Source organism: Clupea harengus, chromosome 16 (assembly GCF_900700415.2).
Source record: "Clupea harengus chromosome 16, Ch_v2.0.2, whole genome shotgun sequence".
NCBI lineage: Eukaryota > Metazoa > Chordata > Actinopteri > Clupeiformes > Clupeidae > Clupea > Clupea harengus.
The window spans coordinates 27361382-27388881 of NC_045167.1; the positions used below are offsets into that span (position 1 = coordinate 27361382).

Genomic DNA, 27500 nt, shown 5'->3' on the forward strand with positions numbered 1-27500 from the left:
GAGATCTACTGAGTACTCTTGAGAAACAGGGCCAACCCACAGAGACCCTGGCTGCACACACACACACACACACATAGCACACACAGACACACACACACACAAGCCCACACGCACGCACACACCAGTATACACACAGACACACACCGCACACACCCATAGCACACACACACGCACACACAGTCTCTGATTTCTCTCAGTAAGCCAGGGTCTCTGATGTTCATGCTACAGACCTCCTCAGCCCAGGTAGTGCAAAGACAATAGACACATTAGACACACACACACGCACACAATAGACACAGACGGCATTTGGACACATTTCCCCAGGATATTATATTATAGAATTACAATAAATTACAATATACTTCCAAAACAGGTACAATAAAATCACACAAACAAGAACATAAAATATATGCTACGTATACATGGCTAAAAGCTGTTCACATCTGTGAAAAGTGATAAATACAATAACACACTCACACACACACACAGACCATGTTGGTGTGTATTGTGTGCTGAAATAAGGCATACATCTCTCTCACACACACACAGGGGTGCTGGGCCCTGATCTCTCTCACACACACAGGGGTGCTGGGGCCTGATCTCTCTCACACACACAGGGGTGCTGGGGCCTGATCTCTCTCACACACACAGGGGTGCTGGGGCCTGCTGTGGGGCCGAGAGAATGCTGGGGTGTAGCGACTAAAGACCAAGGCACTGAGCTGTCTAAGGGGCCTCCTCTCTAACACACACACACACACACACACACAGGGAAGTTTGTGTGTGTGTGTGAGACTTCTGCTTCCTCATACAAGACCAAAACCAGAGAAAACAAACAGCCACACACACACACCACTCTGATAAGCAGAGGAGGATGTGGGTTAGGGTGTGTGTGTGTGTGTGTGTGTGAGAGAGAGAGAGTGTCTGTGAGAGAGAGAGAGAGAGAGAGGGTCCTTGTCAATCATCTGACTTTGTTTTTGGTGAGGTAGACAGTTTAGACTATGGCTCACACCAGGATCAGAACTCATCTCTGCTGTTGGACCAGAGACACGTGAGTGTGTGTGTGTGTGTGTGTGTGTGTGTGTGTGTGTGTGTGAGTGTGTGTGTCGATGATGATATGGGTCTCTGGTCTAACAGCAGATCACAAGACAACATGTGCAGCGCTCAATGCTTCGGTTAACTAAAGCTGCCTTAAGAGTAAAGGTCCACACACACACACACACACACACACACACACACACACACACACACACACACACACACACACACACACACAGAACCTGCCTTCAGCGCACACTAAAACCCAACGCCATTCCCTTCATATAGAAAAATACTCTCAGACTCTCTAACCTTCATATATTAGCAACAGGCTATGCTATGCTACATCATTAGCGTGGTTAGCTTCGAGCTGACAGACAAGCCCAAAGCTACATCCTCAAAACTGCTTCAAAAGCCATAAACCCAACATTATAAAGCAATAAAACACACACACACACACACACACGTAAAGAGGTATTGCACACCTACAACTGCTTCTTCAGCTGTAAACAAAATAAACAAAATGCTGATGAAACACATCAATGCTGGCGTTGAACAAAATGTTGACCACATTTTATAGAAACTCTACTGGGATCTAAGTGGGATTAAAGTCATCCACGACCAATGCTAACTCTACTGGGATCTACTGTTTGAAGTCATCCAATGCTAACTCTACTGGGATCTACTGTTTGAAGTCATCCAATGCTAACTATACTGGGATATACTGTTTAAAGTCATACAATGCTAACTCTACTGGGATCTACTGTTTAAAGTCATCCAATGCTAACTCTACTGGGATATACTGTTTAAAGTCATCCAATGCTAACTGTACTGGGATATACTGTTTAAAGTCATCCAATGCTAACTCCATTGGGATATACTGTTTAAAGTCATCCAATGCTAACTCTACTGGGATATACTGTTTGAAGTCATCCAATGCTAACACAGAGGCACTATAGACTCCTTAGCATTTCTCAAGCTGGTGCAGTTCCACTTTAAAGAGTACCAGCCTTATATGGTCCATATGTACACCTGGATAGACATGCTAACACACACACACACACACACACACACACACACACCTGGATAGACATGTGTGTGAGGACTGCTGTGTTGAACTGCAGTAGTGTTCTGTCCAGATCAGCACACTGTGTGACAGAGACTGACGGGGGGGGGGGGGGGGGTAACCTCCCAAGGAAGAACAGGGAATGACCTTCGACCTCCAGGTGCTGCTGTCATTCACGTCCACGCAACAAGAAAACCCTGCTGACCTTCTGACCTGTGGCCGCCAATATTTATCAAAGGTCACGGGGGGAGGGGGGAGGGCTTGAGTTGTCAGGGTTACAGTAGAGTGACGGACAGGCCTGGGGTGAGGACTGGGGGGATTGTTCCTGGAGTGCATTATTGTTCTTATTCACAGTATAACGCATGATTTGACATTAAATACACCAGAGGAGGAGGAGTCAATCACACACGCACGAGCGGAGGAGCACACACAGGAAGTGAGTCCGCACAGACAGGAAATGAGTCCAAACACACAGGAAGTGAGTCCGCACAGACAGGAAATGAGTCCAAACACACAGGAAGTGAGTCCGCACAGATCTTTATGTACGTGTCATCCATTGCAGCGGTGATGCCACTAAGCCCCGCCTCCTGTTGTCTAGCTCCTCCTACTGACGTGTCATGACTTTAATGTGCAGGCGCCGCCTCTTCCTCACCGTGAAGAAATCTGCCAACAGACAAGACAACATGTGAGTCACACACACATGACACACACACTCACATACACACACACACACACGCACACACATGACACACACACACACACACACACATGACACACACACTCACATACACACACACACACACGCACACACATGACACACACACACACACACACACACACACACATGACACACACACACACAACACACGACACACACACACACACACACACACACACACACACACACACACACACTCACATAACATAGAGAGAGAAGTGAGAGTCTGAGAGATGAGTGAGAAGGAGAAGAGAGTGGAGTGAGAAGGAGAAGAGAGGAGAGAAGAGAGGAGTGAGAAGGAGAAGAGAGGAGAGAAGAGAGGAGAGAAGAGAGAGGAGATAAGAGAGGAGAGAAGAGAGTGGAGTGAGAAGGAGAAGAGAGGAGAGAAGAGAGGAGTGAGAAGGAGAAGAGAGGAGAGAAGAGAGGAGAGAAGAGAGAGGAGTGAGAAGGAGAAGAGAGGAGAGAAGAGAGGAGTGAGAAGGAGAAGAGAGGAGAGAAGAGAGGAGAGAAGAGAGAGGAGTGAGAAGGAGAAGAGAGGAGAGAAGAGAGGAGTGAGAAGGAGAAGAGAGGAGAGAAGAGGAGAGTGAGAAGGAGAAGAGAGAAGAGAGGGGGAGAGAAGAGAGAAGAGAGGAGAGAGGAGAGAAGAGAGTGGGAGAGAGAGAAGAGAGGAGAGAAGAGAGGAGAGAGAGAGTGGGAGAGAGAGAGGAGAGGAGAGAAGAGAGGAGAGAGAAGGAGAGAAGAGAGTGGAGAAGAGAGAGGAGTGAGAAGGAGAAGAGAGAAGAGAGGGGGAGAGAAGAGAGAAGAGAGGAGAGAGGAGAGAAGAGAGTGGGAGAGAGAGAAGAGAGGAGAGAAGAGAGGAGAGAGAGAGTGGGAGAGAAGAGAGGAGTGAGAAGGAGAGAAGAGAGACAAGAGAGAGGGAGAGAGGTGGAGAGAGGAGAGAAGAGAGAGAAGAGAGAGGAGAGCTGTGGGAGAGCCTCTGACCTGTGATAGTGGCCTGTTTGTGTTTGGTTTCCATGGCGATGTTGCTGAGGGAACTGATGCCCCTCTTCACGCCCCTGCTGCTCCTCTGGGGAGACCCCGCACTGGAGGAGCAGGTGGGAGAGGAGGAGGAGGAGAAGGAGGAGGAAGAGGAGCAGGAGGTGCCCGCCGCATTCACCACGCTGCTGTGGTAGAACTCCGGCACATCCTGGCACCGCAGCTCCTCCCACTCCAGGGCTGAGCCGGGGGCCGGCCGGTCGGACAGGAAGTCAAAGTCCCAGCGCCGCGTTGCCGTGGCCACGCTCGTGCGCAGCAGGCGCTGGAAGTCCTGCTCGAGCTGCTGGTGGTCGACTGGGCCGAAGAGATTCCGCCGCACGCCACAACGCCCCCTAGCCTCCTCCAAGGGAACTGCAGGCTCCTGCTCAGAGGACAGCAATGCCATGAGTCTGAGGAGAGGAGAGGAGAGAGGAGAGGAGGAGAGGAGGAGAGGAGGGGAGAGGAGGAGGAGAGGAGAGAGGAGAGAGGAGAGAGGAGGAGAGGAGAGGAGAGGAGAGGAGAGGAGAGAGGAGAGAGGAGGAGAGGAGAGGAGGAGGGGAGAGAGGAGGAGAGGAGGAGAGGAGAGGAGGAGGGGAGAGGAGAGGAGGAGAGGAGGGGAGGAGGAGAGGAGGGGAGAGGAGAGAGGAGGAGAGGGGAGGAGAGAGGAGGAGAGGAGAGGAGAGGAGGGGAGAGGAGGAGAGAGGAGGAGAGGAAAGGAGAGAGAGTGGTCAGTTACCCGAACACAAAAGAGAAGTGAAGACCAAAACAAATGACAGCTCCACTCACCCCAAGTTATTCACACACACTTACCATATCATTTCATACTTTGCACCACATACACACCCCAGACTCGTAATAATGTGTTAACTATCATATGCAAACAGACATACATTCTCAACACATATATTTTACATAGTGCACACACAATCTATACGCAATGCGTCATTACGTCACACAGGCACACTATGGCAGGTCGCTCGCGAAGAAACGAGAATATTTCCAGAATGTTCCCAGCGCTTCCCGCCTTTTTCTACAGACGCACGAGGAGACATTCCTGCGCTGATGCGCGAGTTCCTACAGTAATCTCCCACCTGTGTGTGTGTGTGTGTGTGTGTGTGTGTGTCAGGAGACTCCGAGCTCAGTGGAAGTCGCTTGAAAGAGAATCACTGGAAAGAGTTTATGGCACCTGCGATGAGTAGAAAAATGAACACTGTCTTAAGCGACGCCAGCTGTCAATGATACCTACGGGCGTTCCTGTTTACTGCTAAAAATCAAATAAAAAATACTGTCAAAATCATTCTTAAGTTACCTATGCGTCTGTGCGGGTCTGTCCTGTGAAGTGTTCTCCCTGATATAGATGGAGCTCAGGGTTTTATAAAAACTGAAACATCCAGATTCTGATTTGCCTCCCAAAACTGTACGTCTCCCGCCAGTAAACAATTTTCCCTGGTGATGTTTCCGTTAAACACCAAGTGCGGCTGCGTCGTGTTTACAATTCGTCTGTAGATAAGCGCGTTTGCGCAAACTGAAGGAGCGTGTGTGTGTGTGGAAAACGGACTTTCGCGTCTCTTTGCTGAATTTGGAGTCGAATAGCACACGTGCACGGCTATGCTCTAAACGGCATTCTACAGAACAGAGAATCCTGACCGAAGAACATTCTAAACGGCGTAATCGAATTCACTGCTAATAATTTGTGACGTTTTTTTTTTTTTGCTAAAGAAAGCCAATAGTGTAAGTTATTAGTGTACACGAATAGTGCCCTAGTAAAGGCATAATCTCTGATGTAAAATGATACATCTTTTGATGAGTTATTTACCATTATTGTTTTTACTAAATCTGCAACTGGCAGTTACTCAGTATTATCAGTCAGTCAGTCATGTTATGAAGTATAGGCTATGGTTGACAACTTGACCTCACAATCAGAAGGCTGGTCTCAAGTCAGTTAACGGTGGGGTTTCTTGGGATTATACGAGGTTTTAATACATATGCAAGAAGAAGAAAAACACAGCAACGAAAGAAATTAAGATCAGCGATACGACTTTGCTATGAAATCAAATGTAATCTAATCTTTGAATCGCCTCTACAAACGCAGTCGACGGCGCTCGTGCGCTCGTGCCTTCAGAGAAAGTTGTTTTCGTGAGGAAAAGTGGGCGCGTCGCACGGGGAGGAGGAGATCATATTACCACGAGACTCGCTTCCCCTTCAGGCTTACGCAAACACTGTGAAAACACACGCTACTACTAACCAAAAACCGAACAATCTTAAAATCGGAGAAAGAGGAAGAAACATGTTTTAAAACTCGTTCTCTCTGTGATGTTTGTCAAGGAAAACAACTAAAGTGTTCAGCACTGACAGCATAAAGAACGCAGTGACGCAGTTCCAAACTACGCAGATATGGGTCAATTCTGTTTACCCAGAAAATGACAAGCACGCAACATCACTACAATTACACACATACACACACACACAAGCACACACTACTACTACATGCACAGGTTGCACCAGACTGTTAGTTAACTTGACATTTCTGGTCAAATGCTTTAGTTACAAATATTTTACACATGCGTAAACATTTTAACTTACCGGTCACTCATGGATATAGTATTCGCAGGTTAAAAGTTAACTGGAGGAAGTTGCGCGAGGTTGGTTCCCACGAGCCGTATAAACGTGTGTTCGGGTCTAAACTGTGGACGACTCAGTGATGCTGTCTGCCGCGGTCCAACTCGTCCATGGGTTTTAACGTTTAGTTGCTTAATCCCAGACTGGTTTGTTTTGGGTGTCGGGACATCCCACCGCAAAGCAAAGGATTACCACGTGATAAGAAGTAGGACAAACAGTCTTTGAGGGGTTGGGTCAACGCAAAACAATATCGCCCAACACACACACACACACACACACACACAACACAGCCTCCGCGGAAGATTCGAATAATAGCTTCTTTATCCCGCTATTAAACTAGGCGTTGCTATTGAAGAAGCCTGCATGAACACTTCCGAATGTTCTTAGTTTTCCGAGACACGCCCGATGCCAGAACAGTACACTCCGATCAGATCAGATCCGTCCTGTTGACTGTGTGTGTATCGCCCTGAGGGTGTATCTGCCGGTGGTGGGCGTGGCTCTCTCGCGATGGTTATGACACAGACGCACACTGCTCTACTTCTCGAAGAAGTGGGACATATCTGCACGGGCGGGGCCCCCCCCTCTCCTCCGCGGTGTGTGACACACATTCTCGAGCTTTCCTTACGTCACGTTCTACAACGGCACAGTTCCTCGTGCCTTGCAACGTGACAGAAAATGAACTGACACCTTTTTTCTGCTGTGGTATTTTAGACCCCAAATTAAATCCAGGACTTCAAAGTTTGATTTTAGACCCAAAATTAAATCCAGGACTTCAAAGTTTGATTTCAGACCCCAAACTAAATCCAGTTTGGGATTTGAATTCAGTAAAGTTTGAATTTAGGTTCGTTTTTCGAATGAAGGTGAACAACCCACACAGCTTTGAAGTTCTCAAAAGAGAGAAAAAGTGACTCAAAAGTTAATTAATCACACTATTATATCTAGTTAGTTCATTAATCACACTTTTATATCTAGTTAGTTCATTAATCACACTTTTATATCTAGTTAGTTCATTAATCACACTTTTATATCTAGTAAGTTCATTAATCACACTATTATATCTAGTTAGTTCATTAATCACACTATTATATCTAGTTAGTTCATTAATCACACTATTATATCTAGTTAGTTCATTAATCACACTTTTATATCTAGTTAGTTCATTAATCACACTTTTATATCTAGTAAGTTCATTAATCACACTATTATATCTAGTTAGTTCATTAATCACACTATTATATCTAGTTAGTTCATTAATCACACTTTTATATCTAGTTAGTTCATTAATCACACTTTTATATCTTGTAGCAGCTCTAACCCTGCATGAAGAGTGTGCTGACACACACTCACACACACACACACACACACACACACACACACACACACACACACACACACACACACACACACACACACACACACTCACACACACACACTCACACACACACTCACACACACACACACACACTCACACACACACACACACACTCACACACACTCACACACACACACTCACACACACACTCACACACACACACACACACTCACACACACACACTCACACACACACACACACACACACACACACACACACACTCACACACACACACACACCTCTTTATGTTCTCCAGGTAGGATCACGACTATTAGTCACGTGATGAAGTTAGTGTTGATGTGATGTCATAAGATGTGGTGTGTGTATGTATTCTTTTCCTCAGTTATGTGTACTACATGTTGCTCTGTGGTGTGTGTGTGTGTGTGTGTGTGTGTGTGTGTGTGTGTGGGTGTGTGTGTACTACCTGTTGCTCTGTGGTGTGTGTGTGTGTGGGTGTGTGTGTACTACATGTTGCTCTGTGGTGTGTGTGTGTGTGTGTGTGTGTGTTTGTGTGTGTGTATAATATAATATAACTTCAGACTCTCTCACACACACACATTCACACACACACACACACACACACACACACACACACACACACACACACACACACACACACACACACACACACACACACACACACACACACACACACACACACACACACACACACACACACACACACACACACACACATACACACACACACCTAGACTCTCTCTGTCTCCCAGCTGTCATTAGCTGACAGGCCCACAACTTTACTCTCATACACCGACCGAGGGCTTGATGGCCTTGTCTTGTCAAATCCCCTTTTGTTAAGCAGCTGTGTACACACAACACATTAACTCCACTGATGCAGGGGTGTAAGTGTATGTGTGTGTGTGTGTGTGTGTGTGTGTGTGTGTGTGTGTGTGTGTGTGTGTGATGATGCAGGGGTGTAAGTGTGTGTGTGTACTACAATTTTGCTTTGTGGTGTGTGTGTGTGTGTGTGTGTGTGTGTGTGTGTGATGATGCAGGGGTGTAAGTGTGTGTTAAACCAGCTGACCCTAACCCTGGGTTAAACCAGCTGGATGTCATTTATTCTGAGGAAGTCAGGATGTCTAAAACGATTTAACCCCCAGTCATATTTCAGGATGTCTAAAAGGATTTAACCCCCAGTCATATTTCAGTGGACGTGTGTGTATTTGTGTGTGTGTGTATTTGTGTGTGTGTGTGATGCTGTTGTAACAGGCGTAATCTGACGCTAAAGCTCTTGTGTGACATCATAATAAGCTCTTGTGTGACATCATAATAAGGCCTACAGCCCTTAGCAGTGTGTTTACTGATAGCAGACAGACTCCTCTGTCGTACAGGGTGTGTGTGTGTGTGTGTCACAGACAGACTCCTCTGTCTCAAAGGGTGTGTGTGTGTATCATGTTTCCAAACACAAAGCATTGTTCTTCTGTTTGCTCATTTGTTTATCCTTTTTCAATCACATGGGTTAATCATGACTGTTTAGATGTGTGTGTGTGTGTGTGTGTGCGCGCGTTTGTGTGTGTGTGTGTGTGTTTGTGTGTGGGTGCGTGTGTGTGTGTGTGTGCTTATTTTACACATATAGGAGGGTGTTGAGGATTTAACACAGGCACATATATTCCTTAACACAAACAGAATACTTAACACACATAAATATAATAATATAAAATAGGCACTGGCTACGGTACGGTATGAGCAGTGCCAGGTGGACTATGATGTGTGTGTGTGTGTGTGTGTGTGTGTGTGTGTGTTCACTGTAGATGTGTGTGTGTTTGTGTGTGTGTGTGTGTGTGTGTGTGTTCACTGTAGATGTGTGTGTGTGTGTGTGTGTGTGTTCACTGTAGATGTGTGTGTGTGTGTGTGTGTTCACTGTAGATGTGTGTGTGTGTGTGTGTTCACTGTAGATGTGTGTGTGTGTGTGTGCGTGCGTGCGTGCGGACTATTAATGAACTGTTGGCGCAGACCCGTAATGATAGCGCCCATCTAATCGCCAGTCCATAGCAGTAGTCACTACTGAAGCAAATCATGAAAAAGCTTATTTGTCATAGCGGACTGCTAGATGTGTGTGTATGTGTGTGTGTGTGTGTGTGTGTGCTCATTTGTCATAGCGGACTGCTAGATGTGTGTGTGTGTGTGTGTGTGTGTGTGCTCATTTGTCATAGCGGGCTGCTAGATGTGTGTGTGTGTGTGTTTGTCATAGCTGGCTGCTAGATGTGTGTGTGCATGTGTGTGTGTGTATGTGTGTGTGTGTGTGTGTGTTCACTGTAGATGTGTGTGTGTGTGTGTGTGTGTGTGTGTGTGTGTGCTCATTTGTCATAGCGGACTGCTAGATGTGTGTGTGTATGTGTGTGTGTGTGTGTGTTCACTGTAGATGTGTGTGTGTGTGTGTGTGTTCACTGTAGATGTGTGTGTGTGTGTGTGTGTGTGTGTGTGTGTTCACTGTAGATGTGTGTGTGTGTGTGTGCTCATTTGTCATAGGGGACTGCTAGGTGTGCTTTTCCTTCATTCCCTGTTGGAGATTAGCAACATGGGAACTAAAAAGAACTCTCTAATGACACACACACACACACACACACACACACACACACACACACACACACACACACACACACACACACACACACACACACACATCTACAGTGAACACCTAAAAACTAAGATGATTCGTCAATAGGAATTAGGAGAGGGATATAAAGTTATCAAAAAGGTTTGAGGTGTTTATCTCCACAGTCAGAAATGTAGTTAGAAAATAGAACGCCACAGGAACAGTCCTTGTGAAGAAAAGATGTGGTAGGCCAAGAAAAATATCTGAAAATCAAAGATAAGGAATAGTTAGAATAGTCACATTCAAACCACAGATCACCTCTAAAGAGCTCCAAGAACATCTTGCTGCTGATGGTGTCATTGTACATCGTTCCACAGTCCAGCGCACTTTGCACAAGGACAGCCCAATGGAAGGGTAATGCATAAAAAGCCTTTTCTGCGTACTCACCACAAACAGAGTCACTTGAGGTGGGCAAAGGCTCATCTGGACACACTAACCCAAACCCAAACCCACACCAGAATCATTCTGGAATAAAGTGCTGTGGTCAGAGGAAACGTAGAGAGTTATTGGGTCACAACCATAAGCGCTTTGCATCACGGAAAAAGAACTTGCTGCCTATTGTCAAATTTGGTGGAGGGTCCGTCACGCTATGGGGATGTGAGGCTAGCACTGTTGTGTAATGGAAGCTTTGAATAATGGTCAAACGTTTCTCTTTTAACGGAATATTTTACTCTCCAATATGTGCCAATATTACAAAGAAGAAGAATATCTAATTAAACAGTTAGTTAGACAAGGCAGGTTCTAGCGACTGAACTTCACTTCATAGAATCATTACTAAACTAACGAGAACATTCACACATCACTTCCTGCACTTCAGAATTAAGGTGTCTCCTTTCAAATTAAAACACCTTTAGATTAATATTAAATTACCATCAATAACAGATAAACTACGTAACAGATTCTCCCATACTGTCAATAATGTAAATAGAGCATTCAACATTTCTATTAAAGGAGCCATCGTATGCCCATTTTTCCACAAGTTGATATGGTTCCTTGGGGTCTCAATGAAATGTTTGTAACATATTTTGGTCAAAATACCACAAGAATCATTTCAAACAGCACCCTTTTTACCCTGTCAAAAACACCTCCCCACAGATTGACCTGTTTTGAGTGCCTGTTCCTTTAAATGCTAATGAGCCAGCTCCCCCCTCCCCCCTCCTCCACGAGATGCGCTCGCCTAGCTGCTGCCTGCCCAGCTAGCCATTACCTTTGTAGAAATATGGCTACTACAGATGAAGATAGCGTCGTGCAACCATATAGTTTTGAACCAGAGTCAGACCCTGAACAAGAAAAGGCTCCCGAACAAGTTCGAGAAGTTAGGGCTCAACAGGACGTTTCTGAATGGTAAGTTACCTTTGTCACTTCTACATTTTTTTTTGTTTGTACATTGGCTAAGGTCTCACAGTCTTGTTAGCGGTTTTGAGAGCATAGTGGTGCTAGAGATTCGAGATACGTGAATAATTTGTGCATGTATGAGTATGTAGCAAATACAGTGTGTTTATGTAAGTTACTGTTTGTGAAAGTGTTTGTGTAAATGCAAGTAACGGGAACGCCATAAAGATATAAATGCTACATGAGTAAATTTCCATCTGTAAACTAAAGTGTTATCTTACAACAGTAATTGACCAAGCAGGGGTGGGGGTAACGTTTTTACCTCCATTAATTAGCGTTTAAACCTTGTTTACTTATTAAATCGTTGTATTTGATGACTTATGACTTATTTGATGACTTATGTCTGTAATATGAACACAACTTTCAAATAAACTTTACCTGCAAAGTTGTCACTTTTTAAAACTCTGTTTATACAGGTGTATTTGTGGCAAGTGTGATCAAATGCCTATGGAGCCTGAGCATGTATGCTGCAGGGAGATACCACAGGTAGTGTGAATTCATTTTGAATGGCACTGTAAATATGAAGTCATCATCTGTTTTATATTCCATGTCACTTACACTTTCAATATTCAAGGTTACAAGAAGACTACTGCAGCTTCAGAACCCAACTACATGTATGGTCGATCACCCAGACCTTGAGCCTGTGTGTTTGAACGTGTACTCACTACAGAATGCATCGAATGTTTATAGGGCAGATTATGGGCCTTTACGTCTAAGAGGAATAGAGCAGTACGTTTTTTTTTTTTTTTATGCATGAGTTAGTAATTTCTGCAATACAAATATGACTGAGGAAAAAAATACAATAAATGACCCTTCCCTCTGTATTACTTTGCTAACTGCTCATTTTACACGCGTCAAATGTTGACATGTTACTTATCAAACACTAAAGGCACACAAAACTGTTTCTATACACTTTTATTGTCAGAAAGATTGCTAGAAAGAATGCCACAGTGCTTTTTAAACATAGTTATTAAATGTAATAGCTGGTACATATGTAATAAATACAAAAAAAAGTATAATAAAAACTGATTACAAAATTACACTTTGTGCCATCTGTAGCCATACTGTAAACAAAGGAATACTTTATATATGTGTATCACCTTTTATTCTCTTATACAATGTAAACTTTGCTTAGACGTTACAGGTATTTGGCGTACAGAAGCTTTGTTGGCTGGTGTTGGGGCTATCTGGGCCGGAGAATCAGGGTCGTCCTGCCATCCTGAGTTGTGCTCCAGATACGAAGAGTGTTCCCTGATGCTCAAGGAAGGTATACGGGGTTCAGACCTGCCCTCGATTGAACCTTGACACATAGCTGGCTACAACTTCCCGCTTGTCAGGTTTCTCAAACTGGGCAGAGAGATCCGCGGGTATTGGGATCTTCAGCACCTCATTCACATATGGGGCCGGGTCCTGAAAAACCTTGTGAAAGATGAGAACAGGTTATCCACGTACTCTGTAATACAAAAAAAAAATCCAAAACTTTTACATTGTTTTTATTTATTGTTTATATTGTATTTATTATTTTATTTTTATAATTATTTTGCAATTATATTATTCTATTTATTATGAAGACCATTTAAAGACAGCAGTTAATGTATATGTTATTTAAGTTTCACATACTGTTTGTACATTGTTTGACTTGGTGGAATTTCAAATAAAGCCTGTGACTCACGGAAGGTTGGCTCTGCTTTCACCGGCTTTGCAGTGCACTCGCCCTTCTTGTATTTTGGGAGGTTCACTTTAAATAGCGGCTCACCAGCTGAACTTGTTGCTTGGGGACGCCCAGCATTTTCATTGAAATGCAGGACTGCCAGGTAGAGTCTTTGGGGAGAAAATAATACTTATAAGAGCATGTGTGTATGCGTGTATAATAGTTTGTATAATACATAATAGGTATACATTTCTTCGAAAAAATGATCGTACTGTTACCTGCATAACATTCCAAGAAAAGGAAAGACTACGTTTTTGGGCGCAAAACGCAGAATGACGCTGTGGAAAGACTCCAACAACGAGGTCTGGTAGTGAGGGCTCAGCTTCCCCACATCTTTCAGAACCCTCTTGTTGGTCAACACCTTCTCTAATCTGCTGAAGGCTGGTGTCCCTGTAAAAAAAAGGGGGAAAACATAACTATAGATTCAAAATGATTATGGCATTGGTTATTAGGTTTGTTTATATATATGTATTTATACATATAAATTGTACTGAGGCAACGAAATGCAGTTAGCATCTAGCCAGAAGTGCAAAATCAGAAGAGTGCAGAGTATGTGCAAAGTGGTAATATAAAAATGTATAAATAGAATATATACAGTATGGTATAAGATACAAGTGATATGAACAGTAAGCAGCATGTTTTGGTAAATGCAGGTGAGTCTCTTAGCTGCTAAACACGTCGTTCATGAACAAAAAAAGTGCCCATTTAACATGTATGACCCCATCATTGTTGTGTCGAAGGTGTCAACAGGAGGGCTAATTGCCTTGAATCATATTTGCAGGCAGACTATTAACACCTCCACCCCAACACAAGCATTTTCACAAAGGAATGTTTTTTGGATGAGAACTATTTTTCATAAAGACATTATATACTTCGACACAAATTCCTCTCCATAGACATCCAAACGAACTATCTACTGTATAAGTAAGCCTAGATTAAAATAGGCTAGCCTAACTGTTCACACAAAAATTCGTTGGCCATATCTTTAGCGATTGATATACATCAGCTGGCTCCTACACACTACAAGATGCTAATGTCGCTAAGTTTTACACAAAGCCTATAATTTCACTGCCAGGTTATTTTAGTGTTAACATCTCGAAGTCCTAAGAAATAGTTCACAGAAATGTTCTTGCTGTTTGCGGTAGGCACTATATACCCATGCAAACGTAAATTATCACACCTATTACATCCAAACGAACTGCTGTACAAGGCAGACATGACTAGCCTAATGCATCACATTGCCAACAGAAAAATTCAACACATTGGCCACATTTCTAGCGAACTTTTAACTGCTACAGCTATATACACCAGCTGGCTCCGAGGCAAGGTCTTACACGCTAATGTTAAAAAAGTTATAGTTATTTTTTAACTAAAGGTTATTGTTCGCGAAAATTACACATACTAGTTCCCCAAAACGCAACAATGCTAACATCCCCCATCAACATTCCTAACGTCCCTAACCACCCACACTAAATGGTCAATGCACGTACCAGAATTATTTTTAAAAAATACTTACATTTGCCTGGTCTGAAATGCGACGGATAGATGGTACTGAACCCGCTTGCAAGGTCAATCTTGTTGCGAGTCCAGCGTTATATTCACCCAGGTTGGCAAAACAGTCCAATTCAAAATGGTTTGCGCACACAAACAGAATTTTGCCAATTCTTTCCGGGACATTGCCTTCAAAAATGAAATCAATCCATTTCGCTCTTGTCTCTTCTGAGGCTGGAACATGATGTATAGATCTGTGAGGATCTGTGCAGCCGACCACAGCGCATCTTGAGAACTTTGTTTGCTGCTTCGTTTGCTGCATGCTGCTAGCTAGCTATTCAGAGTATATCTGAGCTTTGCAATAACGGCTTTGATGCCCTCTGGCAAATGTTTTATATGTAACGAGTGTGTGTGTGGGGGGGCGGGGGGGGGGGGGGGGGGGGGGGGGGGCGGGGGATGAGGTGGGGGGTGGGCGGGCCAAGGCCATGTAGGGAACCTCCCAATGTCTTGTGACAGCACAAGACACGGGAATCTCATTCGTAGACTAAATCATGACGTTTCTGACCAAGAGGAACCATAACAAAGATCGCCAATGTTTTTTTTCCAGCGGTTTTGTGTTGGTAGACATGCCAGATACCCAAATTCACATGGAGAAGCACTAAAAAAGTGGAATTTTCATAATATGGCCCCTTTAACTGTTCTTTAAGAAAACATAAATCAGTTAGTTTACCCTGAACTTCAATAATTATTTTATCTACTTTTTATAAACTAATCTTCAATGAATAATAATTCACAACAAGCACAGGTACTGGAAACCTTGCCATGCTATGGGGCTGTGTGGCTAGCACAGGAACTAGAAACCTTGTCAAAGTTGAGGGTCGCATAGATTCCACCCATTATCAGCAGATTCTTGGGAACAATGTTCAAGACTCAGTCAGGAAGCTGAAGCTATGGCTGTTGGTTGTTTCAGCAGGACAGCGATCCAAAGCATTGTTCAAAATCTACCAAGGAATTCATGCAGAGGCACAGACACAATGTTCTAGAATGGCCATCCCAGTCCCCAGACACAATGTTCTAGAATGGCCATCCCAGTCCCCAGATACCATGTTCTAGAATGGCCATCCCAGACCCCAGACTTGGAACTGCAGCGGGCTGTCCACGCTCGGCAGCCATCAAACCTGACATTTTGTGAGGAGGAATGGTCCAAAAGACACCTGCAGCCAGAAATCAGGGATTTATCAGTGGCTATAAGAAGCGTCTACAGGCTGTTATATTTATCAGTGTCTATAAGAAGCGTCTACAGGCTGTTATATTTATCAGTGTCTATCAGAAGCGTCTACAGGCTGTTATATTTATCAGTGTCTATAAGAAGCGTCTACACTACAGGCTGTTATATTTATCAGTGTCTATAAGAAGCGTCTACACTACAGGCTATTATATTTATCAGTGTCTATAAGAAGCGTCTACAGGCTGTTATATTTATCAGTGTCTATAAGAAGCGTCTACAGGCTGTTATATTTATCAGTGGAAGCGTCTATATGGTGTTATATTTATCAGTGTCTATAAGAAGCGTCTACAGGCTGTTATATTTATCAGTGTCTATAAGAAGCGTCTACAGGCTGTTATATTTATCAGTGGAAGCGTCTACAGGCTGTTATATTTATCAGTGTCTATAAGAAGCATCTACAGGCTGTTATATTTATCAGTGTCTATAAGAAGCATCTACAGGCTGTTATATTTATCAGTGTCTATAAGAAGCGTCTACACTACAGGCTGTTATATTTATCAGTGTCTATAAGAAGCGTCTACAGGCTGTTATATTTATCAGTGGCTATAAGAAGCGTCTACACTACAGGCTGTTATATTTATCAGTGTCTATAAGAAGCATCTACACTACAGGCTGTTATATTTATCAGTGTCTATAAGAAGCGTCTACAGGCTGTTATATTTATCAGTGTCTATAAGAAGCGTCTACAGGCTGTTATATTTATCAGTGTCTATAAGAAGCGTCTACAAGCTATTATATTTATCAGTGGTTATAAGAAGCATCTATTCTACAGGCTGTTATATTTATCAGTGTCTATAAGAAGCATCTATTCTACAGGCTGTTATATTTATCAGTGTCTATAAGAAGCATCTATTCTACAGGCTGTTATATTTATCAGTGTCTATAAGAAGCGTCTATAAGCTGTTATATTTATCAGTGTCTATAAGAAGCGTCTACAGGCTGTTATATTTATCAGTGTCTATAAGAAGCGTCTACAGGCTGTTATATTTATCAGTGTCTATAAGAAGCGTCTACAGGCTGTTATATTTATCAGTCAGTGGCTATAAGAAGCATCTATTCTACAGGCTGTTATATTTATCAGTGTCTATAAGAAGCGTCTATTCTACAGGCTGTTATATTTATCAGTGTCTATAAGAAGCATCTACAGGCTGTTATATTTATCAGTGTCTATAAGAAGCGTCTACACTACAGGCTGTTATATTTATCAGTGTCTATAAGAAGCATCTATTCTACAGGCTGTTATATTTATCAGTGTCTATAAGAAGCGTCTATTCTACAGGCTGTTATATTTATCAGTGTCTATAAGAAGCGTCTACAGGCTGTTATATTTATCAGTGTCTATAAGAAGCGTCTACACTACAGGCTGTTATATTTATCAGTCAGTGTCTATAAGAAGCGTCTACAGGCTGTTATATTTATCAGTGTCTATAAGAAGGGTCTACAGGCTGTTATATTTATCAGTGTCTATAAGAAGCGTCTACACTACAGGCTGTTATATTTATCAGTGTCTATAAGAAGCGTCTACAAGCTGTTATATTTATCAGTGGAAGCGTCTACAGGCTGTTATATTTATCAGTGTCTATAAGAAGCGTCTACAGGCTGTTATATTTATCAGTGTCTATAAGAAGCGTCTACAGGCTGTTATATTTATCAGTGTCTATAAGAAGCGTCTACACTACAGGCTGTTATATTTATCAGTGTCTATAAGAAGCGTCTACAGGCTGTTATATTTATCAATGTCTATAAGAAGAGTCTACACTACAGGCTGTTATATTTATCAGTGTCTATAAGAAGCGTCTACAGGCTGTTATATTTATCAGTGTCTATAAGAAGCGTCTACACTAAGGCTGTTATATTTATCAGTGTCTATAAGAACGTCTACAGCTGTTATATTTATCAGTGTCTATAAGAAGCGTCTAACAGGCTGTTAATTATCAGTGGCTATAAGAAGCGTCTACACACAGGCTGTTTATTTTATCAGTGTCTATCAGAAGCGTCTACAGGCTGTTATATTTATCAGTGTCTATAAGAAGCATCTACAGGCTGTTATATTTATCAGTGTCTATAAGAAGCGTCTACAGGCTGTTATATTTATCAGTGTCTATAAGAAGCGTCTCAACTACAGGCTGTTATATTTATCAGTGTCTATAAGAAGCGTCTACAGGCTGTTATATTTATCAGTGTCTATAAGAAGCGTCTACAGGCTGTTATATTTATCAGTGTCTATAAGAAGCGTCTACAGGCTGTTATATTTATCAGTGTCTATAAGAAGCGTCTACAAGCTGTTATATTTATCAGTGGTTATAAGAAGCATCTATTCTACAGGCTGTTATATTTATCAGTGTCTATAAGAAGCGTCTACAAGCTGTTATATTTATCAGTGGTTATAAGAAGCATCTATTCTACAGGCTGTTATATTTATCAGTGTCTATAAGAAGCATCTATTCTACAGGCTGTTATATTTATCAGTGTCTATAAGAAGCATCTATTCTACAGGCTGTTATATTTATCAGTGTCTATAAGAAGCGTCTATAAGCTGTTATATTTATCAGTGTCTATAAGAAGCGTCTACAGGCTGTTATATTTATCAGTGTCTATAAGAAGCGTCTACAGGCTGTTATATTTATCAGTGTCTATGAGAAGCGTCTACAGGCTGTTATATTTATCAGTCAGTGGCTATAAGAAGCATCTATTCTACAGGCTGTTATATTTATCAGTGTCTATAAGAAGCGTCTATTCTACAGGCTGTTATATTTATCAGTGTCTATAAGAAGCATCTACAGGCTGTTATATTTATCAGTGTCTATAAGAAGCGTCTACACTACAGGCTGTTATATTTATCAGTGTCTATAAGAAGCATCTATTCTACAGGCTGTTATATTTATCAGTGTCTATAAGAAGCGTCTATTCTACAGGCTGTTATATTTATCAGTGTCTATAAGAAGCGTCTACAGGCTGTTATATTTATCAGTGTCTATAAGAAGCGTCTACACTACAGGCTGTTATATTTATCAGTCAGTGTCTATAAGAAGCGTCTACAGGCTGTTATATTTATCAGTGTCTATAAGAAGCGTCTACAGGCTGTTATATTTATCAGTGTCTATAAGAAGCGTCTACAGGCTGTTATATTTATCAGTGTCTATAAGAAGCGTCTACACTACAGGCTGTTATATTTATCAGTGTCTATAAGAAGCGTCTACAGGCTGTTATATTCATCAGTGTCTATAAGAAGCGTCTACAGGCTGTTATATTTATCAGTGTCTATAAGAAGCGTCTACAGGCTGTTATATTTATCAGTGGAAGCGTCTACAGGCTGTTATATTTATCAGTGTCTATAAGAAGCGTCTACAGGCTGTTATATTTATCAGTGTCTATCAGAAGCGTCTACAGGCTGTTATATTTATCAGTGTCTATAAGAAGCGTCTATAGGCTGTTATATTTATCAGTGGAAGCGTCTACAGGCTGTTATATTTATCAGTGTCTATAAGACGCGTCTACACTACAGGCTGTTATATTTATCAGTGTCTATAAGAAGCGTCTACAGGCTGTTATATTTATCAGTGTCTATAAGAAGCGTCTACAGGCTGTTATATTTATCAGTCAGTGTCTATAAGAAGCGTCTACAGGCTGTTATATTTATCAGTGTCTATAAGAAGCGTCTACAGGCTGTTATATTTTATCAGTGTCTATAAGAAGCGTCTACAGGCTGTTTTATTTATCAGTTGGAAGCGTCTACAGGCTGTTATATTTATCAGTGTCTATAAGACGCGTCTACACTACAGGCTGTTATATTTATCAGTGTCTATAAGAGCGTCTACAGGCTGTTATATTTATCAGTGTCTATAAGCGCGTCTACAGGCTGTTTATTTATCAGTGTCTATAAGAAGCGTCTAAGGCTGTTATATTTATCATGTCTATAAGAAGCGTCTACAGGCTGTTATATTTATCAGTCAGGTCTATAAGAAGCGTCTACAGGCTGTTATATTATCAGTGTCTATAAGAAGCGTCTACAGGCTGTTTATATTTATCAGTGTCTATAAGAAGCGTCTACAGGCTGTTATATTTATCAGTGTCTATAAGAAGCGTCTACAGGCTGTTATATTTATCAGTGTCTATAAGAAGCGTCTACACTACAGGCTGTTATATTTATCAGTGTCTATAAGAAGCGTCTACAGGCTGTTATATTTATCAGTGTCTATAGAAGCGTCTACAGGCTGTTATATTTATCAGTGTCTATAAGAAGCGTCTACAGGCTTTATATTTATCAGTGGAAGCGTCTACAGGCTGTTATATTTATCAGTGTCTATAAGAAGCGTCTACAGGCTGTTATATTTATCAGTGGAAGCGTCTACAGGCTGTTATATTTTCAAGTGTCCCTACAGAAGCTACCTACAGGCTGTTATATTATCAGGTTATAAAGCGTCTACAGGCATTATATTTATCAGTGGACGTCTATAGGCTGTTATTTTATCAGTGTTAGAAGCGTCTACAGGCTTGTTATATGTATCATGTTCCTATAAGACGCGTCTACACTACAGGCTGTTATATTTTATCAGTGTCCTATAAGGAAGTCGTTCTCAGGCTTGTTATATTTATCAGTGTCTAGTAAGAAGCGTCTACACTACAGGCTGTTATATTTATTCAGTGGCCTATAGAAGCGTCTACAGGCTGTTTATATTTATGAGTGGTCTATAAAGAAGCGTCTACAGGCTGTTATATTTATCAGTGTCTATAAGAAGCGTCTACAGGCTGTTATAATTTATCAGTGGCTATAAGAAGCGTCTACAGGCTGTTTATATTTATCAGTGTCTATAAGAAGCGTCTACAGGCTGTGTATATTTATCAGTGTCTATAAGAAGCGTTCTACAGGCTGTTATATTTATCAGTGGCTATAAGAAGCGTCTACAGGCTGTTATATTTATCAGTGTCTATAAGAAGCGTCTACAGGCTGTCATATTTATCAGTGTCTATAAGAAGCATCTACAGGCTGTTATATTTATCAGTGGCTATAAGAAGCATCTATTCTACAGGCTGTTATATTTATCAGTGTCTATAAGAAGCGTCTAAACTAAGGCTGTTATATTTATCAGTGTCTATAAGAAGCGTCTACAGGCTGTTATATTTATCAGTGTCTATAAGAAGTGTCTACAGGCTGTTATATTTATCAGTGTCTATAAGAAGCGTCTACACTACAGGCTGTTATATTTATCAGTGTCTATAAGAAGCGTCTACACTACAGGCTGTTATATTTATCAGTGTCTATAAGAAGCGTCTATATGATGTTATATTTATCAGTGTCTATAAGAAGCGTCTACAGGCTGTTATATTTATCAGTGTCTATAAGAAGCGTCTACAGGCTGTTATATTTATCAGTGTCTATAAGAAGCTAATACACTACAGGCTGTTATATTTATCAGTGTCTATAAGAAGCGTCTACAGGCAGTTATATTTATCAGTGGAAGCGTCTACAGGCTGTTATATTTATCAGTGTCTATAAGAAGCGTCTACAGGCTGTTATATGTATCAGTGTCTATAAGAAGCGTCTACACTACAGGCTGTTATATTTATCAGTGTCTATGAGAAGCGTCTACAGGCTGTTATATTTATCAGTGTCTATAAGAAGCGTCTACACTACAGGCTGTTATATTTATCAGTGTCTATAAGAAGCGTCTACAGGCTGTTTTATCTATGAGTGTCTATAAGAAGCGTCTACAGGCTGTTATATTTATCAGTGTCTATAAGAAGCGTCTACAGGCTGTTATATTTATCAGTGTCTATAAGAAGCGTCTACAGGCTGTTATATTTATCAGTGTCTTTAAGAAGCGTCTACAGGCTGTTATATTTATCAGTGTCTACAAGAAGCGTCTACACTACAGGCTGTTATATTTATCAGTGTCTATAAGAAGCGTCTACAGGCTGTTATATTTATCAGTGTCTACAAGAAGCGTCTACACTACAGGCTGTTATATTTATCAGTGTCTATAAGAAGCGTCTACAGGCTGTTATATTTATCAGTGTCTATAAGAAGCGTCTACAGGCTGTTATATTTATCAGTGTCTTTAAGAAGCGTCTACAGGCTGTTATATTTATCAGTGAAGCGTCTACAGGCTGTTATATTTATCAGTGTCTATAGGAGCGTCTACACTACAGGCTGTTATATTTATCAGTGTCTATAAGAAGCGTCTACAGGCTGTTATATTTATCAGTGTCTATAAGAAGCGTCTACAGGCTGTTATATTTATCAGTGTCTATAAGAAGCGTCTACACTACAGGCTGTTATATTTATCAGTGTCTTTAAGAAGCGTCTACAGGCTGTTATATTTATCAGTGGAAGCGTCTACAGGCTGTTATATTCATCAGTGTCTATAAGAAGCGTCTACACTACAGGCTGTTATATTTATCAGTGTCTATAAGAAGCGTCTACACTACAGGCTGTCATATTTATCAGTGTCTATAAGAAGCGTCTACAGGCTGTTATATTTATCAGTGGAAGCGTCTACAGGCTGTTATATTTATCAGTGTCTATAAGAAGCGTCTACACTACAGGCTGTTATATTTATCAGTGTCTATAAGAAGCGTCTACAGGCTGTTATATTTATCAGTGGCTATAAGAAGCGTCTACAGGCTGTTATATTTATCAGTGTCTATAAGAAGCGTCTACAGGCTGTTATATTTATCAGTGTCTATAAGAAGCGTCTACACTACAGGCTGTTATATTTATCAGTGTCTATAAGAAGCGTCTACAGGCTGTTATATTTATCAGTGGAAGCGTCTACAGGCTGTTATATTTATCAGTGTCTATAAGAAGCGTCTACAGGCTGTTATATTTATCAGTGTCTATAAGAAGCGTCTACAGGCTGTTATATTTATCAGTGTCTATAAGAAGCGTCTACAGGCTGTTATATTTATCAGTGGCTATAAGAAGCGTCTACAGGCTGTTATATTTATCAGTGTCTATAAGAAGCGTCTACACTACAGGCTGTTATATTTATCAGTGTCTATAAGAAGCGTCTACACTACAGGCTGTTATATTTATCAGTGTCTGTAAGAAGCGTCTACAGGCTGTTATATTTATCAGTGGAAGCGTCTACAGGCTGTTATATTTATCAGTGTCTATAAGAAGCGTCTACAGGCTGTTATATTTATCAGTGTCTATAAGAAGCGTCTACAGGCTGTTATATTTATCAGTGTCTATAAGAAGCGTCTACAGGCTGTTATATTTATCAGTGGCTATAAGAAGCGTCTACAGGCTGTTATATTTATCAGTGGCTATAAGAAGCGTCTACAGGCTGTTATATTTATCAGTGTCTATAAGATGCGTCTACAGGCTGTTATATTTATCAGTGTCTATAAGAAGCGTCTACAGGCTGTTATATTTATCATGGCTATAAGAAGCGTCTACAGGCTGTTATATTTATCAGTGTCTATAAGAAGCGTCTACAGGCTGTTATATTTATCAGTGTCTATAAGAAGCATCTACAGGCTGTTATATTTATCAGTGGCTATAAGAAGCATCTATTCTACAGGCTGTTATATTTATCAGTGTCTATAAGAAGCGTCTACACTACAGGCTGTTATATTTATCAGTGTCTATAAGAAGCGTCTACAGGCTGTTATATTTATCAGTGTCTATAAGAAGCGTCTACAGGCTGTTATATATCTATAAGAAGCGTCTACAGGCTGTTATATTTATCAGTGTCTATAAGAAGCGTCTACAGGCTGTTATATTTATCAGTGTCTATAAGAAGCGTCTACAGGCTGTTATATTTATCAGTGGCTATAAGAAGCGTCTACAGGCTGTTATATTTATCAGTGTCTATAAGAAGCGTCTACAGGCTGTTATATTTATCAGTGTCTATAAGAAGCATCTACAGGCTGTTATATTTATCAGTGGCTATAAGAAGCATCTATTCTACAGGCTGTTATATTTATCAGTGTCTATAGAAGCGTTACACAAGGCTGTTATATTTATCAGTGTCTATAAGAAGCGTCTACACTACAGGCTGTTATATTTATCAGTGTCTATAAGAAGCGTCTACACTACAGGCTGTTATATTTATCAGTGTCTATAAGAAGCGTCTATAGGCTGTTATATTTATCAGTGTCTATAAGAAGCGTCTACAGGCTGTTATATTTATCAGTGTCTATAAGAAGCGTCTACAGGCTGTTATATTTATCAGTGTCTATAAGAAGCTACTACAGGCTGTTATTTATCAGTGTCTATAAGAAGCGTCTAAAGGCAGTTATATTTATCAGTGGAAGCGTCTACAGGCTGTTATATTTATCAGTGTCTATAAGAAGCGTCTACAGGCTGTTATATGTATCAGTGTCTATAAGAAGCGTCTACAATACAGGCTGTTATATTTATCAGTGTCTATAAGAAGCGTCTACAGGCTGTTATATTTATCAGTGTCTATAAGAAGCGTCTACACTACAGGTTGTTATATTTATCAGTGTCTATAAGAAGCGTCTACAGGCTGTTTTATCTATGAGTGTCTATAAGAAGCGTCTACAGGCTGTTATATTTTCAGTGTCTATAAGAAGCGTCTACAGGCTGTTATATTTATCAGTGTCTATAAGAAGCGTCTACAGGCTGTTATATTTATCAGTGTCTATAAGAAGCGTCTACAGGCTGTTATATTTATCAGTGGCTATAAGAAGCGTCTACAGGCTGTTATATTTATCAGTGTCTATAAGAAGCGTCTACACTACAGGCTGTTATATTTATCAGTGTCTATAAGAAGCGTCTACACTACAGGCTGTTATATTTATCAGTGTCTGTAAGAAGCGTCTACAGGCTGTTATATTTATCAGTGGAAGCGTCTACAGGCTGTTATATTTATCAGTGTCTATAAGAAGCGTCTACAGGCTGTTATATTTATCAGTGTCTATAAGAAGCGTCTACAGGCTGTTATATTTATCAGTGTCTATAAGAAGCGTCTACAGGCTGTTATATTTATCAGTGTCTATAAGAAGCGTCTACAGGCTGTTATATTTATCAGTGTCTATAAGAAGCGTCTACAGGCTGTTATATTTATCAGTGTCTATAAGAAGCGTTCTACAGGCTGTTATATTTATCAGTGTCTATAAGAAGCGTCTACAGGCTGTTATATTTATCAGTGTCTATAAGAAGCATCTACAGGCTGTTATATTTATCAGTGGCTATAAGAAGCATCTATTCTACAGGCTGTTATATTTATCAGTGTCTATAAGAAGCGTCTACACTACAGGCTGTTATATTTATCAGTGTCTATAAGAAGCGTCTACAGGCTGTTATATTTATCAGTGTCTATAAGAAGCGTCTACAGGCTGTTATATTTATCAGTGTCTATAAGAAGCGTCTACACTACAGGCTGTTATATTTATCAGTGTCTATAAGAAGCGTCTACACTACAGGCTGTTATATTTATCAGTGTCTATAAGAAGCGTCTATATGGTGTTATATTTATCAGTGTCTATAAGAAGCGTCTACAGGCTGTTATATTTATCAGTGTCTATAAGAAGCGTCTACAGGCTGTTATATTTATCAGTGTCTATAAGAAGCTAATACACTACAGGCTGTTATATTTATCAGTGTCTATAAGAAGCGTCTACAGGCAGTTATATTTATCAGTGGAAGCGTCTACAGGCTGTTATATTTATCAGTGTCTATAAGAAGCGTTCTACAGGCTGTTATATGTATCAGTGTCTATAAGAAGCGTCTACACTACAGGCTTTTATATTTATCAGTGTCTATAAGAAGGCGTCTACAGGCTGTTATATTTATCAGTGTCTATAAGAAGCGTCTACACTACAGGCTGTTATATTTATCAGTGTCTATAAGAAGCGTCTACAGGCTGTTTTATCTATGAGTGTCTATAAGAAGCGTCTACAGGCTGTTATATTTATCAGTGTCTATAAGAAGCGTCTACAGGCTGTTATATTTATCAGTGTCTATAAGAAGCGTCTACAGGCTGTTATATTTATCAGTGTCTTTAAGAAGCGTCTACAGGCTGTTATATTTATCAGTGTCTATAAGAAGCGTCTACACTACAGGCTGTTATATTTATCAGTGTCTATGAGAAGCGTCTACAGGCTGTTATATTTATCAGTGTCTATAAGAAGCGTCTACAGGCTGTTATATTTATCAGTGTCTTTAAGAAGCGTCTACAGGCTGTTATATTTATCAGTGGAAGCGTCTACAGGCTGTTATATTTATCAGTGTCTATAAGAAGCGTCTACACTACAGGCTGTTATATTTATCAGTGTCTATAAGAAGCGTCTACAGGCTGTTATATTTATCAGTGTCTATAAGAAGCGTCTACAGGCTGTTATATTTATCAGTGTCTATAAGAAGCGTCTACAGGCTGTTATATTTATCAGTGTCTTTAAGAAGCGTCTACAGGCTGTTATATTTATCAGTGGAAGCGTCTACAGGCTGTTATATTTATCAGTGTCTATAAGAAGCGTCTACACTACAGGCTGTTATATTTATCAGTGTCTATAAGAAGCGTCTACAGGCTGTTATATTTATCAGTGGAAGCGTCTACAGGCTGTTATATTTATCAGTGTCTATAAGAAGCGTCTACACTACAGGCTGTTATATTTATCAGTGTCTATAAGAAGCGTCTACACTACAGGCTGTCATATTTATCAGTGTCTATAAGAAGCGTCTACAGGCTGTTATATTTATCAGTGGCTATAAGAAGCGTCTACAGGCTGTTATATTTATCAGTGTCTATAAGAAGCGTCTACACTACAGGCTGTTATATTTATCAGTGTCTATAAGAAGCGTCTACAGGCTGTTATATTTATCAGTGGAAGCGTCTACAGGCTGTTATATTTATCAGTGTCTATAAGAGGCGTCTACACTACAGGCTGTTATATTTATCAGTGTCTATAAGAAGCGTCTACACTACAGGCTGTTATATTTATCAGTGTCTATAAGAAGCGTCTACAGGCTGTTATATTTATCAGTGGCTATAAGAAGCGTCTACAGGCTGTTATATTTATCAGTGTCTATAAGAAGCGGTCTACAGGCTGTTATATTATCAGTGTCTATAAGAAGCGGTCTACACTACAGGCTGTTATATTTATCAGTGTCTATAAGAAGCGTCTACAGGCTTGTTATATTTATCAGTGGAAGCGTCTACAGGCTGTTATATTTATCAGTGTCTATAAGAAGCGTCTACAAGCTG

At 40.8% G+C, this 27500-nt stretch overlaps 1 protein-coding gene and 1 long non-coding RNA gene across 5 annotated transcripts in view; both read right to left on the minus strand.

Moving 5' to 3' along the window:
* The window catches only part of cdkn1d (cyclin-dependent kinase inhibitor 1D), a 7233-nt gene extending 253 nt beyond the window's left edge, over window positions 1-6980 (minus strand). The window contains exons 1-3 of one of the 2 annotated variants that reach the window (XM_012839210.3): window positions 6417-6980; window positions 3801-4243; window positions 1-2764 (exon numbers count right to left, since the gene is read on the minus strand). The exon at window positions 1-2764 is cut by the window's left edge and continues 253 nt beyond it. In XM_012839210.3, coding sequence (XP_012694664.1) covers window positions 2706-2764; window positions 3801-4243; window positions 6417-6427 — 513 coding nt within the window. In that variant the 5' untranslated portion in view covers window positions 6428-6980 and the 3' untranslated portion in view covers window positions 1-2705. The other variant, XM_042710052.1, reaches the window with a different exon arrangement.
* A 5897-nt stretch (window positions 6981-12877) lies between these two features.
* Window positions 12878-15433, minus strand: LOC116224080. 3 transcript variants are annotated; one of them, XR_004165414.2, is made up of 3 exons: window positions 13763-15420; window positions 13506-13654; window positions 12878-13252 (listed from the first exon to the last, which is right to left on the minus strand). It is a non-coding gene; the product is annotated as an uncharacterized LOC116224080 (long non-coding RNA). The 3 variants fall into 3 exon arrangements; XR_004165413.2 differs by lacking the exon at window positions 12878-13252 and adding an exon at window positions 13269-13286 and having other exon boundaries at window positions 13763-15421; XR_006152875.1 differs by lacking the exon at window positions 12878-13252 and having other exon boundaries at window positions 13372-13654; window positions 13763-15433.
* Between the last annotated feature and the right edge of the window lie 12067 nt (window positions 15434-27500).